The sequence below is a fragment of the Procambarus clarkii genome, chromosome 4 (genome assembly GCF_040958095.1).
Source record: "Procambarus clarkii isolate CNS0578487 chromosome 4, FALCON_Pclarkii_2.0, whole genome shotgun sequence".
In the NCBI taxonomy this organism is placed as follows: domain Eukaryota; kingdom Metazoa; phylum Arthropoda; class Malacostraca; order Decapoda; family Cambaridae; genus Procambarus; species Procambarus clarkii.
The window spans coordinates 41,795,706-41,813,002 of record NC_091153.1 but is presented as its reverse complement, the minus strand read 5'-3'; the positions used below and the strand labels follow the sequence as shown (position 1 = coordinate 41,813,002).

At 36.6% G+C, this 17,297-nt stretch overlaps 1 protein-coding gene across 1 annotated transcript; it reads left to right on the top strand.

Annotated features, from left to right (window-relative positions):
- Window positions 1-3,751: 3,751 nt before the first annotated feature.
- Window positions 3,752-16,547, top strand: Nop56 (Nop56 ribonucleoprotein). The gene is made up of 9 exons (XM_045732408.2): window positions 3,752-3,911; window positions 6,339-6,537; window positions 8,544-8,701; window positions 8,843-9,051; window positions 9,251-9,438; window positions 10,216-10,617; window positions 11,741-11,929; window positions 12,480-12,598; window positions 15,406-16,547. The coding sequence occupies exons 1-9, from the start codon at window positions 3,909-3,911 to the stop codon at window positions 15,676-15,678; spliced, it is 1,740 nt and encodes a 579-aa protein (XP_045588364.1). The 5' UTR covers window positions 3,752-3,908; the 3' UTR covers window positions 15,679-16,547.
- The last annotated feature ends 750 nt before the right edge of the window (window positions 16,548-17,297 follow it).

The window sequence follows — 17,297 nt, the reverse complement described above, 5'->3', positions numbered from 1 at the left end:
AAACAGCCAAACAGCAGCCCATAAGGCAGGTTGTTGTGGCGAAGTAAGAATTCCCCTGCTGGCATATCATTGGTAGAAACTCTTTGTTGACATTCACAACAGCCAATCACAGGAAGGGATCAGCTAAAGGTTCCCTCCACTAAATAAATCATCTTAGTTCAGAACACCAGCCCTACTTATGACATTCTGTTTTAGCTTTAATCTACTCAAAAAGTAAAGCGTTAATTACTTAAAAAGTGTTAATTAGTGATAATTACATATTGCAAGAGATAACAAGTGTTATATAAAAATGACCTGTTGGCTACCTAATGTGTGACGTCATGAGTGGGGTTGCCTGGACACAAATAACATTGATGATACAATGCTTCGCCCTCTTATTGGACTAAATTATTCAGTTAGATGTAAATTTCTGTTAGGTACAAAACAGAATTTGTTGTTCTTTAATACAACAACAAGGTTGTTGTGCAAAAGGACGTATATTTCTTAGTTAACATTTGATTCATAAAAAGAGTGTTGCCAATCCCCGCAGCAGCCAATCACAGGAAGGTATTTGCTAGAAGTCTCGCCTCCTTATGGACGCTAGCTTATGGCTTTCTGTTTCATCTCTGGTATATCTAAACTATGAATTTTATTCGATTACTATATATAATTTTGGATACTCCAGATGGGTGGGTGTGGAGCAAGACTAGTAACTGTGTACTAACTTGTGGAGCTTGAAACCGTAGCTATTACATGTTAGGTGATTTTATATAGTGTGTGACTCACCACAGATGTAAAGTGCCTTGTATAGTGACTGTTTTTAATATTACTTGTGCGCTAGCTGGTGTTCGCAACTGATCTCTCCTTTCATGGACTTGATTTAGTCAATCATAATGATTATATATATATTATATTATATTATATATATATATATATATATATATATATATATATATATATATATATATATATATATATATATATATATATATATATATATGTCGTACCTAGTAGCCAGAACGAACTTCTCAGCCTACTATGCAAGGCCCGATTTGCCTAATAAGTCAAGTTTTCATGAATTACTGTTTTTTCGACTACCTAACCTAACCTAACCTAACTTTTTCTGCTACCTAACCAAACCTAACCTATAAAGATAGGTTAGGTTAGGTTAGGTAGGGACGGTTAGGTTCGGTCATATATCTACGTTAATTTTAACTCCAATAAAAAAAAATTGACCTCATACATAATGAAATGGGTAGCTTTATCATTTCATAAGAAAAAAAATTGAGAAAATATAATAATTCAGGAAAACTTGGCTTATTAGGCAAATCGGGCCTTGCATAGTAGGCTGAGAAGTGCGTTCTGGCTACTAGGTACGACATATATATATATATATATATATATATATATATATATATATATATATATATATATATATATATATATATATATATATTATTAAATATGACCGAAAAAGTAAGATTAATAATTCTAACACGAATTTTCTCAATCTTTCGTACATTACGCTTCACTGTTGGAGGTAAATCAAAAATCGCTTCTCCAAAATTCATTTTTATTTCTAGTCTGACGCGACACGGGCGCGTTTCGTAAAACTTATTACATTTTCAAAGACCTGTATTCTACCCACCTCAAGACTCCGCTCCAATATAGAAGCATCAAGAAATATGGACCAATAGGCTTTCTACAAACACTTCTATTCAATACCCATTGTTTCTGTTCTGTCTTGTGTTGATACTTTTAATACCCTATTAATATCCCCTCTTGTTTTGTCCTGTGTTAATGCCACATCACCCCTCCCACCTCACTCAAATGTAGATATAAAATCAGAGATACGTAAGTTCTAATCAGTTGTGTATTTGTGAAGTCTTTGAAAATGTAATAAGTTTTACGAAACGCGCCCGTGTCGCGTCAGACTAGAAATAAAAATGAATTTTGGAGAAGTGATTTTTGATTTACCTCCAACAGTGAAGCGTAATGTACGAAAGATTGAGAAAATTCGCGTTAGAATTATTAATCTTACTTTTTCGGTCATATTTAATAATATATGTCTACAGGAAAGACTGCTACCAATATATATATATATATATATATATATATATATATATATATATATATATATATATATATATATATATAATATAATATAATATATATATATAATCATTATGATTGACTAAATCAAGTCCATGAAAGGAGAGATCAGTTGCGAACACCAGCTAGCGCACAAGTACAAGAGCACCCTCCCAAAATACTTTAACACAACAAACATGTGGGACAGGCGTGTGGCTTCTGACCTTGATGTTATTAATTAATATTACATGTTAGGCGTTCAACCTTAATACATATTATTATTATATACAAGTATAACTACCACAGTAAATGTAATAGGAGTCTCCCACAAAACTGGCCACAGTTAGTTTAGTTCATTTATTATGCACCCCATACCCATCTTGTGGGCGGTAGTGGAAAGGGTTACAGAGGCACATAATGGGCTCAGGGACTGAACCCCACAATTCATTTAGCTAAGCAAGTTACAATCTTGATGAGCTAGTTACAAAATTCAATATAAGTCATCACATCAACACAGTCAAGTGTTTTGTGCGTTCGACCATGTTTGTGTGCCTTCACTTCACTTTTTTCTTACAAATACAAATACAAAATACAACTATTTATTCAGGTAAAGTACATACATACAAATTGAAATACAAAAGTTGATGGATTCATAGATAGAGCTAGTACATACAATGTCTAAAGCCACTATTACGCAAAGCGTTTCGGGCAGGAAACTTCTCTTTGATCACTCCACTTCAAGTGGATCACTTCACTTCATTTAATAACTATATGCCTGTTAAGTAGAAGATTTTAATTTGTTAATAGCATTATATTGTGGTTTTCATACTGAGCAGTGATATATACAAAAGGTACTAATTTTGTGTCCGAAATGGTAAAAATATGTGTGTGGCTTCCGTCTTGTGTACCAAGTGACTAGTATCCGTTACAATCACCACTGTAACTACTTACAATTAGCAAACGGAGGATATTTGGCTAAAATTTCTGGCAGTAGATACTTTTGAATGAAATATTTACACATCTCTTGAACATTTATTATAGAGTTCTCTCTGAATTCACGTATCTTTTCGCGCTTCATCACATATAGTGATGGAGTGTGAGCGAATAATTTAGTTGACACAATTTACATTGTATACATCAACAGGTAATGCAAATTCCCAGATATATTTATAGCCGAGTCTAAGCCGAGCAGTGCTAACATCTGAGTCCGTTGATTTTATTATTGTATGACATACATTAAATTTGAGGTTCTTAAACGATTTGGCGAGTCGAATTCCGGGGAAAAATAAGTATTAAGGATCTTTCCGAAATGCTGTGCGTGCTAATGGCTTTACGAGAATGTAAGAACTCTTGTATATATAAATATTACCTATATATATTTAGGTATATATTCCCTATTTAAAATTATCTGTTAGATTACGGACCTGCCCGAAACGCTATGCGTGTTAGTGGCTTTGCAAGCATGTAAAAACATCAATGCCATGTACTCTCATAAACCCAATGTACCTTCTTGTACATATATATGAATAAATAAATAAATAAATAAATAAATAAATAAATAAATAAAAAGGTTTCCACAGTTTAGGCTTCCTTTTGGGCTTCGCAAAGTGATGCTCACGTAGGTAGGAGCGTAAACACAGTTGATTAGTCTCTCGTGATTGGTCGGTGGAGACAACCAGCTGCTCATTAGCCAATCAGAGGAGCGTTGTGGAAGCCAGGCATGTGTTTATGGAGGGCAGCTTCCACATGGTGACGGGAGAAGCCTCCGTGTCGTGAACTGAACCTTGGACCCTTCATGCACACTGCATGTACCACCTAGAAGAACTTTAGACGCTAAAATGGTGAGGATAAGTTAGTGAAGTGTGTTGTGAGGAGCCATGATGTAGAGTGGTGACTGCAGCAGGCGCGCACATGATCCTCACACAAACACACACGACCCTCACGAAAACATACACGACCCTTTCACAAACACACACGACTCCTACACAAAAACACTACCCCCACAAACACACACGACCCCTACACAAAAACACTACCCCTACAAACAACCCCCCCCCCCCACACAAAAACACTACCCCCACAAACACAACCCCCACTCAAACACATACGACCCCCACTCAAACATATGACCCCCACACAAACACGACCCCCCCCCACACAAACACACAACTCCCACACAAACACATGACCCCCACACAAACACATGACCCCCACACAAACACATGACCCCCACACAAACACATGACCCCCACACAAACACATGACCCCCACACAAACACATGACCCCCACACAAACACATGACCCCCACACAAACACATACGACCTACATACAAACACAAACCCACACACAAACACATACAACCCCTACACACACATACGACCCCACGTACATGCGACCCTGACACCCAACTCTAGGCCAGTGTTTTGTGATGGTTACTTATACAGCTGGCTGATAGGATCACAAATAGGATCTAAATCAGAGGTCCACATTAAAAATGCAGTCCTGTGGCGCCCACGCTTCGTGATCGATTTGGCCCGGGTTCATATCCTGGGAGGATTGATTGGGTGCCAGTCCTTAACTGTACGCCTCTATTCATCCAGCAGTGAATGGATACCTGGTTAAATTATTGTTGGGTCGTATTCCTATGAAAAATTAAGTGCATATTAGTGGCTTTATAAGAATGTAAGAACTCTCCTGTGTATGTGTGTGTGTGTATACATATTTAAATATTTATAATTAAATATATATATTTAAATAAGATAAATATTGGCATCATAGTGACTATCATGCCTCATGCACACAATATATAGAACACCAAGCTTTATCTTAATTTTGTTATGTTTCGGTTGTTTTAGGATTGTGTACGCTAGGCTAGATTAGATAATGTTAAACACAAGTCTCTCTCTCTAACACACGCACAGAGCTCGAGAAGCTCGAGAAAAGAGCTCGCAAAGCTTAGGAATCTGTACACCAGTAGATTGGCAGTTGAGAGGCAGGCCCAAAGAGCCAAAGCTCAACCCCTGCAAGCACAACTAGGTCAGTATACAAACAACTTTACCGCTGGATTGTAAAACAACCCAGTACAATACCCAGTAGAATTACAGGGGTACCTCGGTTTGAGTTTAATCCGTTCTTGGAGACTGCTCGTAATCCGAAGGTAATTTCCCCATAAGAAATAATGGGAAATGAATTGATCTGTTCCTGACTACCCAAAAACCTCACTTCAAACTAAATTTTATACCTAATTCATCTAAATAAACCAGCAAAACTATGTTCAAGTTATTACTTACCCTTGCTGATGACTGCTGTTGGCATATGGAAGATGGTAAAGAGGTGGAGAGGTGTTACTGTTTGGAAGGGGAGTTCCCTTCCATTATAACATCAGGCAGTGAGGACTTCACTGGTGTGCACTCTGACACTTTTGCCTGCACACCACTAGGACCTGCGTGTGGCTCACTGCTTGCTTGTCTTACTAAGAATCTGTCTAAAGACACTTGTTTTTCTTTACATTTTAACACTTGTCTGTAATAAGACATCACATTGTCATTTAAAAGGTCAATGCAACGGCCTGCTACAGCTTTATCTGGGTGAGTTTTTTCAACAAAACTTTGCAGTTCTTCCCATACTTCACACATTTTCTTAATGAAGAAGGGACATCCTCTACTGCCTCTACTCACAGCTATTTTCTTTGGTTGAACCTTACCACTGACTTTCTTGGGACCCATGGCGAGATATATAATAACAACTTTTATGCTCAAATGGGCAAAAATCTAACAAAAAACTGTAAATCCTTGTGAAGAATTCAGGCAGGATAGTCACTGGCCGTGAGGCACTGGTAAACTGTGGCGCAATCGCCGTGCCACCACGCGCTAGTCGGCCTGTACGCGTATCGACACACTCGTCTTCCGAGGCAACCCTCGCCTTCCGAGCAAATCCTGCTCGTATTTCGAAAAACTCGTATACAGGGACACTCGTATTCCGAGGTACCACTGTACATCCTTTGATGCCTAAAGCATCAAAGGATGTAATAACACTAACACGAAACTGTACCATGAACTCTTTCTATCTTCATTAGGTCAGTCTTCAGTTATAATTGCCCATAATGGGTGCCAGTTGCATAAAAATGTTATTGTTTTGTATATACTTTGTGCCATACTGTTTGATTTTTTTCAACAATAAGAAATGAGTTAAAAATTAACAAATACAATAAATTTCATGATTAACTATTTTTTCAATGCTAATGTTTAATTATTTTTTTGCTCACAGTTGTATGTGCTATTTGAGCACGCTTCAGGCTATGGCCTGTTTAGCGTGAAGGAGTTTGAAGAAGTAGGAGCATTCATTCCTGAAGTAGAGGCAGCAGCCACTCAGGCCGCCAAGTTCCAACAGGTGGTCAAATTGGTAGGCTTCAAGGCTTTTACCTCTGCTGCCTCTGCTCTGGAAAATATTAATGCCATATCTGAGGGTAAGTTGCTTTCTGATATTCTACTACACTAGTGTAAGGAAGTCTTGGTCTTTGACTAAGTAATGTACAAATCATCCACTGCCCCAGGCCAGGTGATGGCCGAGTGAACAGCACTCAGGATTCGTGCTGAGTTCCTGGTTTGATCCCCCGTTGGAGGTAGAAACAAATGGGCAGTTTCTTTCACCCTGATGTACCTGTTCACCTAGTAGTAAATAGGTACCTGGGAGTTAAGACAGCTGCTTCCTGGGGGATGTCTAACAAAAAAGGAGGCCTGGTCGAGGACCGGGACGCTAAGCCCCGAAATCATCTTGAGATAACCTCGCGATAACCTGTCTCATTCAGTATAGTCATTATCAAGGTATTCCTGCTATGGATACCATTTGGTTTTGTAATCTTTAGTTCCCTGCTTGACATCTCCATACACAAATGTTTTACAATCCATACGATTTCAAATTTCAAACATTAATACATGATCAAAAAGTATGCTTCCTATATATATTTGGAAGTGTAGAGCAATGGGACCTTTGTTTCTTCCAAAGGCATACATCATTTCACACTTATAAAAATTAAAATTTAGTACCTGTGTGATATTTGGAGACTACCATCACATGTTGGGCTTGAAAATTTCTAGACATAAATGGTAGTGGTGCAGTGAAGATCCCATTTAGAAAATCCCATCCCATTTTAATATATAGAATAGAAATAAAATGAATATAAAATAAGATCCATTTGTTACTGGAATATGTAACCCCTCTCATGGCAGACTTTAGTAATGAGTTAATAAGTTACTTATTAGCTCATTACTCAAGATATGCCTTCCAATATTTAAACTAATAATGTAGCTGCTTCAAAGTTTTATACATATGTCCTGATGAAGGCGAATAATAACCCCAGTAGTATTGGTTGTGAACACCTACAGATTTTTTTTTTAAGAATAGACATTCATTTTATCTTTATTTGTCTTTAAACTGTGCCATATAAAATACTATATTACTGTACTTTTTCATGAACCTTTTAACTTTGTTGCAAATTCTTCAAAATTACAATAGCCATCATGTATTTTCATCCACTTGTTATTAGCATAAAAATGTTCTTAAAGTTCTTTAACCCTTTGGTTAACTCCATTGACTCCATTAACTCCATACTTGTTTACGATGTTAGCATTTATGTTTCTCGTAAGAAAACCCCCACCTGGCCTGTCGGTTATTACTACTAGAAAAACGATCTAACACTGACTGAAATATTATAATTGTTTTCCCAACATTCAATCGTGGGGCTTGACAGATACAGAACTAATAAATGCAATTTATAACTGGACTTCTCAGTGATGAGAAAGCAATACAATTCCTTATAGGGGAGTAGACAAACTCTCATTTTTATGATGGCAAATTATTATGCTAAATGCATAATAATTTGCAACTGGAATATGTTAAGAGGGACAGTTTCCATCTCTAGATATTGAAATAATTTCTTGTGTAATCAGTAGGGACACCATTGAACGTGTAAAACAGCATAATTGAAAATGTCAAAGTACTGTATAGCATATAGTTAGGAGACAATGCGATAAACATTAAGAGCCCAAAGCTAGTTAACATCCTTTCTAAATATAAGGTGCATAACTAGCCAACCTTTTTTTCTCTCAATTATTTGATAAACACCTTGGGTATAAAAGACTAGAAGAGAAAGCATAGTTACTATTTGGTGTCCATTATAGTCGGTATTCATTATAAGTACTGTACTATTATAATTCAGCACCTTGTATTCATCATTCCTTGTATACTCATTACTCCTTGTGTACTCATTACACCACTGTTCCTGTCTTGAGATATGCTGGCCTTAGGGATACCGCCTTGATTGGCTGTGATTAGTGTCTAGTTTATATTTACTTTGCCATTATAAAATTTGTTTATGGTTGAGAAACTATGCAAGATCCTAGTGATTGACATCTGCTTTGTTCCTGGTTTCATGTTTTAGTAGATACTGTACCATTTACGTTATTCTTTCAGGTCTCGTAACAGAAGATCTTAGTGCCTTTTTGGAGACTAACTTGCCAAAAACAGGGAAGAAGAACCAGGTCCAGTTAGGAGTATCGGATGCTAAATTAGGGGCTGCCATTAATGAGCAGTTAAATGTCTCGGTCACACACATTGGAGTTATTCCTGAGGTAAGTACACAGCTTTTGGCACTTTCATATAGGCATTAATTTAAAAGGGTTATATGGAATGTTTTGTCATGTTTGTGCAAGAATGCCTGTACTGTAGTTAGTTGGCATGGAGATTTTGACTCAAATATTTATTTGCTCCAGATTGTACGTGGTATCCGGACACACTTGGACCAGTTTGTAAAAGGTCTGACTCCAGCTTCTATGAAGCAAACAGAGCTGGGTTTAGGCCACTCATACTCAAGAGGAAAAGTGAAATTCAATGTCAACAGAGTGGATAACATGATTATTCAAAGCATTGCTTTGGTTGATCAGCTTGATAAAGACATTAACACATTCGCAATGCGTATCAAGTATGTATCGCCAGACACTACTTTTATTTGATCAATACAGTATTTGATTTTAATGGTCAGTTTGTAAGAACTATTTTCCATCAGTTAAATATTTTAAATATAACACTAATTCTTAAATAATTTTAGGATTGTTCATACAATCCTGCAGTTAAAAAATAGTAACGGCTGCAATCTTGCTTATCATATATTTGTCTTCCAGGGAATGGTACTCCTATCACTTCCCAGAACTTGCCAAAATAGTTACTGACAATTATCAGTATGGCTTGTGCGCTAACTTCATCAAAGACCGCAAGCATATTTCAGAAGATAATTTGGAAGAATTGGAGGAGATTGTAATGGATTCTGCTAAGGCACAAGCCATACTGGATGCATCTAGGATGTCGATGGGTAAGTTCTGTCACACTGTTCAATAGATGTTTGATTATAGGTCATGTTATATAGTATTTGTCCCTTCACTTCGATCTTGTAAATAAAATAAAAGGTGCATAAATTGTGTGGCTATTATGTATCGGCTGTTCATTGTGTGACTAAAGAAGTTTCATATTATTCGGACAATAAGTGGAATTTTTACAAATTTATTAATTGATGACGCTGTTTGCGTTAGCATGCACTGTGTGTATTGTTCTTATGCCACAGATTTCATCATCAGGGTGTCAAAGTATTAAAAAGTATCATTAGTTTGTCATCTCTGATTTGATGGGTTCTTGTTATTCAAACTGTCATTGAATACCTTTGTGATTTATAAATATTTTGTATTAGTTAAAATTGCATGGCCAGAAAGTTTTCTAAATTTTCTATTGTATGTGAATGTACACCCTTAATGTGTATCAACTATACATTCCATACATTGTATTACCTTAACATTGTGTACAAGTACAGTAGCTAAATTTATATTTGGGTACTTTGTAGTGCATTGAGGGAAGACAATTGTTTGTTGAACTTGGCAATTGCAATTATTTGTTGAAGATTATATAAAATTGTCTCAGTATTCTTGAGAAGGTGTGTGAATGGTTATCTCGGTTGCCCTAGTTCAAGTGAACCGTGTAGTTATATTTTATCTCTAATATTTCCTGAAATGGTAAACTCTATACACCGTAATTTTATTTGAAAATCAGCACACAACTTTTACTTCATAAAGTATTAACACTTAAATTTCCATTTCAGGTATGGACATATCTCCCATTGATTTGATGAATATTGAACGGTTTGCCAAACGTGTCATTGGACTATCGGAATATCGTAAGCAGCTGGCAGAATACCTGAAAAGTAAGATGGCATCAGTCGCACCTAATTTGTCTATTCTCATTGGAGAGCGGGTAGGTGCCCGTCTCATCTCTCATGCCGGATCCTTGACCAACTTAGCAAAGTATCCCGCTTCAACTGTGCAGATTCTTGGAGCTGAAAAGGCACTGTTTCGGGCCATAAAGACGAGGAGCAATACTCCAAAATATGGTTTAATTTATCACTCTACATTTATTGGACGTGCTGGGGCAGCCAACAAAGGAAGAATCTCTCGTTACTTGGCAAATAAATGCTCCATTGCTTCTAGAATTGATTGCTTTACAGGTGAGTTGCAATTTTTTGTAAACATGTATTCTTGATGGGAAAAGGCCTTTTGTCTCAAATACACACCCATACAGTAAGGTACAATCCTTATGGTAAAGGCTAGTTACAGACAATTAACTAGGGACAAGTATTTCCATAAACTTTCTTTCTGGCCTTTGCCACTGGTTTTCACCACCTGATTGTTTTTTCATATCCATGAATAACATACATAATAGCCGAGAGAGTATGCAATACTGATAATTTGTTATTTTATTATCTCTTGGGCCTCCCTCTCTTGGTTGAATTTTATGCTTGTACAACTCTACTGATGTGTCAGTGGTAAAGAAATGATTAACACACAAATGTTCTGGCCAGCAGGTGTGTTGCCGGCCATAACAGTTCTGGGTATCTTAGGGTCCCACTTACCAAAACAAAAATTATATACAATATTCATTTTTTTTTACATTGTCTAATTTTGAGTTACTAGACAATGTACAAAAATTAGTTATAAATTTGGTGTCTCAATGTTTGTAAATGTCACGAGAATAAGAGAATATTTTGCATTTAGAGAATAGAAATCTAGAATCTAGGTTTTGCATTTAGAAAACAATTGAATTTATAGTAGATTGTATGGCATTGATAAATATATGAAGATTCATGAATAGCAGTCTGATGACACCTTTTAGTGTCATCAGAATGTTTACTGTCAGAGTACCGATGATGCTAAAAAAACCTAATTGCAATGGGAAAGTGTTCAATTATACACTAATTGTTTTGCCTTAACTTGTGCTTGTTAAGGCCTTCTCTTGTTTTTCCTCTCGACTGCCCTCTTATCCCCCTTGCCAGTTACTGTGTTTTTCAGTAATTTTTTTTTCCTTTTAATTTCCCCTTCCAGTTCAGTTATTGCCTCTTCCTTCCCTCTCTCTTACATAATATTCTAACCTTTTCTCTGGTTTCTCTATCTCTGTATTGATCACTGTTCAAGCCTTCTTTATATGGCTACTGTCTTTCTGTAAATATTTTGGTCCCACTGGTATGAACTATCTTGGCCATTTTGAAGTGATCACACACAATCTTATGAATCCTTCACAGTTAAATTAAAGAACCTTTTATAATTAATTTTTGCCTTTCTTTACATCGCCAGAAAATTTAACTACGGTATTTGGAGAAAAACTTCGGGACCAGGTAGAAGAGAGGCTCAAATTTTATGAAACTGGAGATTTACCACGGAAGAATGTTGAAGTGATGAGTGAAGCACTGATTGAACACAAAAATATTCTGGCACAAGAGAAGACCAAGTCAAGTAAACGTAAACGTGACAGCATTGTTAATGGTAAATTTATACTAAATATTTTGTTTGTTATTGTAATACAGTACTTGCTGTATTGTCCTTTGACATTAACAAATAACTATAACTATATTATATAGTTTATATAATTCTCAGTAAACCAATGTTTCATATTACATAGCATGAGCCATAAACCCCAAATGTTATGTGTGATCCTGTCTCACAAGAACTTCAATATTTTGTCTACTGAGTAACTGTCCTGCCTGCCTGTAATAACAATGGGAGGCTGAATTGGCATATAATTTAGCAACAAAACCTTTCAGAGCTTGCTAAAATTATTGAGGGGGGGAAAAGGTAGAAAGTCTGGATAAGCCAATCATTTCCTTTTCCAGTGCAGATTATTAATCTATCCTGTCTGTACATATACACACAGTACAGACAGTACTTAAGCACATACATGGGAACAGTATGACTTACCTGATGGAGATGGCTGAATTCCATGGCTACTAAAATAGCTTTTCAATTGCACATGAGTCAAATTTTTTGAATTGTAGGAAGAGCATGTTTAGAGTTATCTTTCATTATGTACTTTCAGGTGATGCTGTTGGAAATGAAGTGACTGAGGAAGTACCAAAGAAAAAGAAGAAGAATAAAAAACAAGTTGTAGAGGAGGCAGATGCTGTCGCTGCCCCTGAAGAGGAGACTGTAGCAGAGGTAATTAGCGGCTGCAACCATATGGCATCATCTTCTTACACATTGCCATATCGTGTATGTGTTATGATGACCAAACCACAAGTCGGAAAATGGAGAAGCGACGACGTTTCGGTCCGTAATGGACCATTATCAAGTCGTGCTTTTCCATCCTCTGAGTTGTGGTTTTGTCATTTTTTCAGCCATGTTATGATTCATCATCTGCATGTGTGTGTGTATTAAGTTTATAAAACACAGGATCATGAGTGCTACTGGGATTTGAGTAGGTTTTCGTTAAACTTGCTTTAAAATTAATGTACAATATAATCTAGTGAGAGGTCACATAAAGGTATATGATGGCCTTTGGTAGTGTAGTCCAATGTCAGGGGCACCTGTAGTTGGAATAATGTCATGTCCTGAGGTCAACAGCAGGTGGTCTGACTGATCTGATTGTTCCCTATTCCCTGTTTCCCATGATCAGGACTGGTCTGATTGTAGTGTACGTGGTCAATACAACACAGTTTTAGGCTGTTAGTTTTAGAAACACGTACATGATGATGACGAATCTAAAAAGAAAGTTCATTCCACTTGCTGACCACTCATTGTAGGGGAAGTATTTCCTTAAATTTATCTTGGCTCATCCACTTTCAAACATCCACCTGTGTCTCATTGTATTGTTCCTCACCTGGGAAAGCCTAGTTCTATCCCATATTCTATCACCTATAAAGACTAATTCTAGTTCTATTATCCACGTTATTCCCTTCAGTATCTTTTATAAGTGATCATATTGCTTATTAGCATGTCTCGACAGTCCACCTGTTTATGGTAATGGTCTTGTGGCATGCCTTTAGACCCGATAAATTGTCTTCTTGTGCTTTCTCAGGTATAGGTTCCATGGCGGTGCTACATATTTTGGTACCGAGTTTAATGCATGCTGTGTATACTATTTTGATAATCTTGAATGCAGTCATTGTGTTTGCATATTTTGAATACTGTATGCTGCTAATGTTATTCTATTGATTTATGCTTCAGGTGTTAAAGCTGGTGTAACATCCATACTTGGACCTTTTTTTTTTTTTCTTTATCCCTTCCATTTTTGCATTTGCGTACCTCAGATGTTGTTTTGGTATTTTGGACTGATTTTCTTCATCCCTTTTTAACACTTTCGCGCTCTCGGCGCTCAAAAAAAAACAATACCCCAGATGCTTTCGGCACTTCGCGGGCCTACGCGGTAAGACCGAAAAAGTGTACACTCTTTTGACTGTCCTGACAATAATTGAAGGCGCACGTATTTAAATTTGGTATCACTGTGTTCGCAATGAAATTGTCTATAAGAGCATACCTATAAAATGCCGCCCAAGCATAAGGAGTATCAACACCAAATAAAAAACTATGCAGATCACTCGCCGAGAGCGCCAAACAGCAACAAAATGTTTCCACTTTCTTAATGGTTGCGAAGCCTACAGTTGTCCTACATCGCTAATTTTGGTATCATTGGAATCGCAATAAAATTCTCTACACGGACATATGCATATGAATGTTTAATATAGGTAATTGCCCACCCGCAAGAGTGTGTGAAGTGGAGAGTAGTTAGCCGCGAGCGCACTGGGGAAAACACAGGGGGGAAATCATGCTTGGAAAGTTTATACGTTTCCTGACCCTACTTTTCTATGTACGTATTTCTTTTTTATACCAATGTGTTCGCAATAAAATTTTCTATAAGATGAACTGTATAACATTGGTACAAAGCATGTGTAAGAGAAGCGCCAAATATAGAACCACGTCGCTCAGTATGCGTTCGCGGCAGAAACGAACGCATTGTTTTCGTTCGTTTGATGTTTGTCATGTTTATACTTGTTGAAACATTTTATAATTTGTATGACAGTGATCACAGTAAAATTCCCTACACAGACATATACATAACACATACAAATATTTCCCACGTGTTGGATATATTAACGGCTAAAGGGAACCCACTGCCACACGCTCGCCACACCCCCAAACATACTTTGTGTATTTTTTTTTTTACTCATAGAAGTTTATGTGATATAATATTCATTCTGGTACCAAAAACTTCGCAAATAAATTCTCTACAAAACAAAAGTACTGTATCCCCATCCATTTCAGTTAAAAAATGGAATTTATAGAAATATTTTTTCGATTGACGAGAAAAGTAGGCAGTTATGCGGAATCGTAAGAAAAACCAGTGACGAGTTATCTAATATAAAGCGCGAAAGTGTTAAATACAAATCAGATTAATTTTATTATAAAAATATGCCAAAATTAGGGAAACCATTGGGAAGAAATCATTGGCTTTTGTTATATGTTTAGTTTGCTCTAGGTCCACTATCTTCGTACAAAAGTTTCTTCTTCCTGCACATGGACATCATATCAGGCATTACCAGGTATTGGCTCAGAGAAGCCTTTCTGGTAATAATATTTGCCATTATCAACTCTTCCTCCAACCCTCAGTATTTAATATTTGTTGGGATTAATTAAGCATCGATAACCATTTATCCACCCATACAGTCAGCCCATCTAGGTCCTCTTATGGTACTTTGTAGTCCTCTGCAGCTCTTTTGGAAAAGTTTTGTCTAGTAATGCTTTCATTCACATTTCTATATATTCCTGAAGACCATGAAATGAATGGAGAACAGTTGTGGTTCTGGTACCATAACGTGGGACCCCACTTGCTGCTTGTCGCCCCCTACCCTTCCCTCACGTGTGTTTGTGTGTTGCTAACATGTTTGACACAAGTCAGTTTGCACTTAAGCACATCAATTGACTTGCTGATTTTCCTTCGGAAGTTTTTAAATACAATTTTGTCACAGCCTGCAGAAAATGGACCTGTTGAGAAGAAGAAGAAAAAGAAGAAGAGAAAGTCGGGAAACATTGAAGTAGAGGAGCCAGAGGTGAATGGTGGTGAAGAATTAGTGGAAGAGATGCCAGCTGTAGAAGTTCCAAAAAAGAAGAAAAAGAAGAAGGATGTAAGCTTAGAAGGGCAGGCTCTAGATATGCATGAGGAAGCTGAACAAGTTATAGAAAACCCAACTGAAGAAGTTGGAAAGAAAAAGAAAAAGAAGAAGAAGCCGAAACAAGAATAAAGGGACTGTTGGATGGTGTATTCATACATTTTGGCAGCATTTTTAATTTGCCTTGTACATGAAACTGTTTATAGGTACAGTATCTTATTACAGTAATGTGTACTGTATGTATACAGTGTTTGTTGGGTCTTTTAGGCAGAACTTGCTAGCTAGGCCTCACATAGTTTTGCCAATTAGACATAAATTATATTAATTTTTTACTATTATTGTAAAAAAAAAAATTAATATGCAGATAATGCAAATCATAGATAGTAACTTTTAAGTTAACCCAATCATTATGTAAATTTTGACAAGGTTGACTTTGGTTAAGAAATCTGTTACAATTTTTGTCTAATTTGTTCAGCATTATATTGTACAATATATCATGGTTAAAGTAACTGCTATGGTTAAAAATACAAGATGTAAGGGAAATGTCAGCAATCTGCATAAAAAGAAGAAACATTAAATATGCAATATAGTATTGGGGGGAGGGTGCAATTATTCCTTATACAGTAATGCATAACTTAAGATGTTTAATTTAGTGCCTCCTTTTGATAACTTAAGATATTTTATGTCAAATTTTATTGACGTAATCACACAAATCTTGTCAATATACTGAACGAGCCTTGCCAAATCTGACATATCTGCCCAAGACGGGCGGCGTATATACATGGTATGTATATATTATTTATGTGGTATATTATTAATAATTAGAAATTTGCTTCTAAATACTTATACAAAATTTTATTTAAATATGTATAATTAAAATAGCACTTGTGAATATATTGACACTGTTGATGTGTATGCGAGTCTTGGTCAGTGAATGAATCTTGTGCTTTTACTTATAAACTGTGTATATAATGTTCAACATTAAATCATTGGTTACATGAGACTTCTTTAATTGTAAATACTGTACATCACTTGATACACCTGCCTGTAACATTGTTACTGCTAAGAATACGTATCCAGCACAAAGAGATCCCAAATGTGCTGACATGATGGCAGCCGGAAGCATCGTGATGGGGTCACCCTTCAGGTCGAGAGGAGGGACCAAAGAGCAAAAGCTCAACCCCTGCAAGCACAACTAGGCGAGTGCCCTGCAACCTTGGCAGGATGGTAAACAGGTTGTGAGTGACTTGAGCATCAACATTGGCTGATAGCTATTTGCAGTAGTGTATCTGAAGGTGGTGGGGCTGCCACTGTCAGGAAGAACTAGATGACTGGTAAGTACAAGGGCCTAGGACATTGTTATAGGTTCATGCCAATAGGCTTAGACTGTTAGTTACCGTAGCTATGTGTACTTAAGGGGCCAGGTGCACAATTTTCAACCTTCCTCAAACACTCAAATTTTTTGTGCATAATCTACATGGTAAATGTTTCAACTTTTCCTAATGGATCAATATAATAACATGACCAGGAAAAAAATTGAGCATTTTCACAATTTCAAATTAACTAAACTAATTTAAAATTTCAGCAATTTTTTATTTTATTCATTGTGGGCTCAGAAGGGCATATAACATTAATTTTCATTGCTTTAAAATATATCCGAGAGTATAGTTTACTGTAAAAAAAAGTCAATGGCCTTCAAATTGTGCTCAAAATTGAGACAAATTTATAACTCCCAAAGTTATGGATTTATG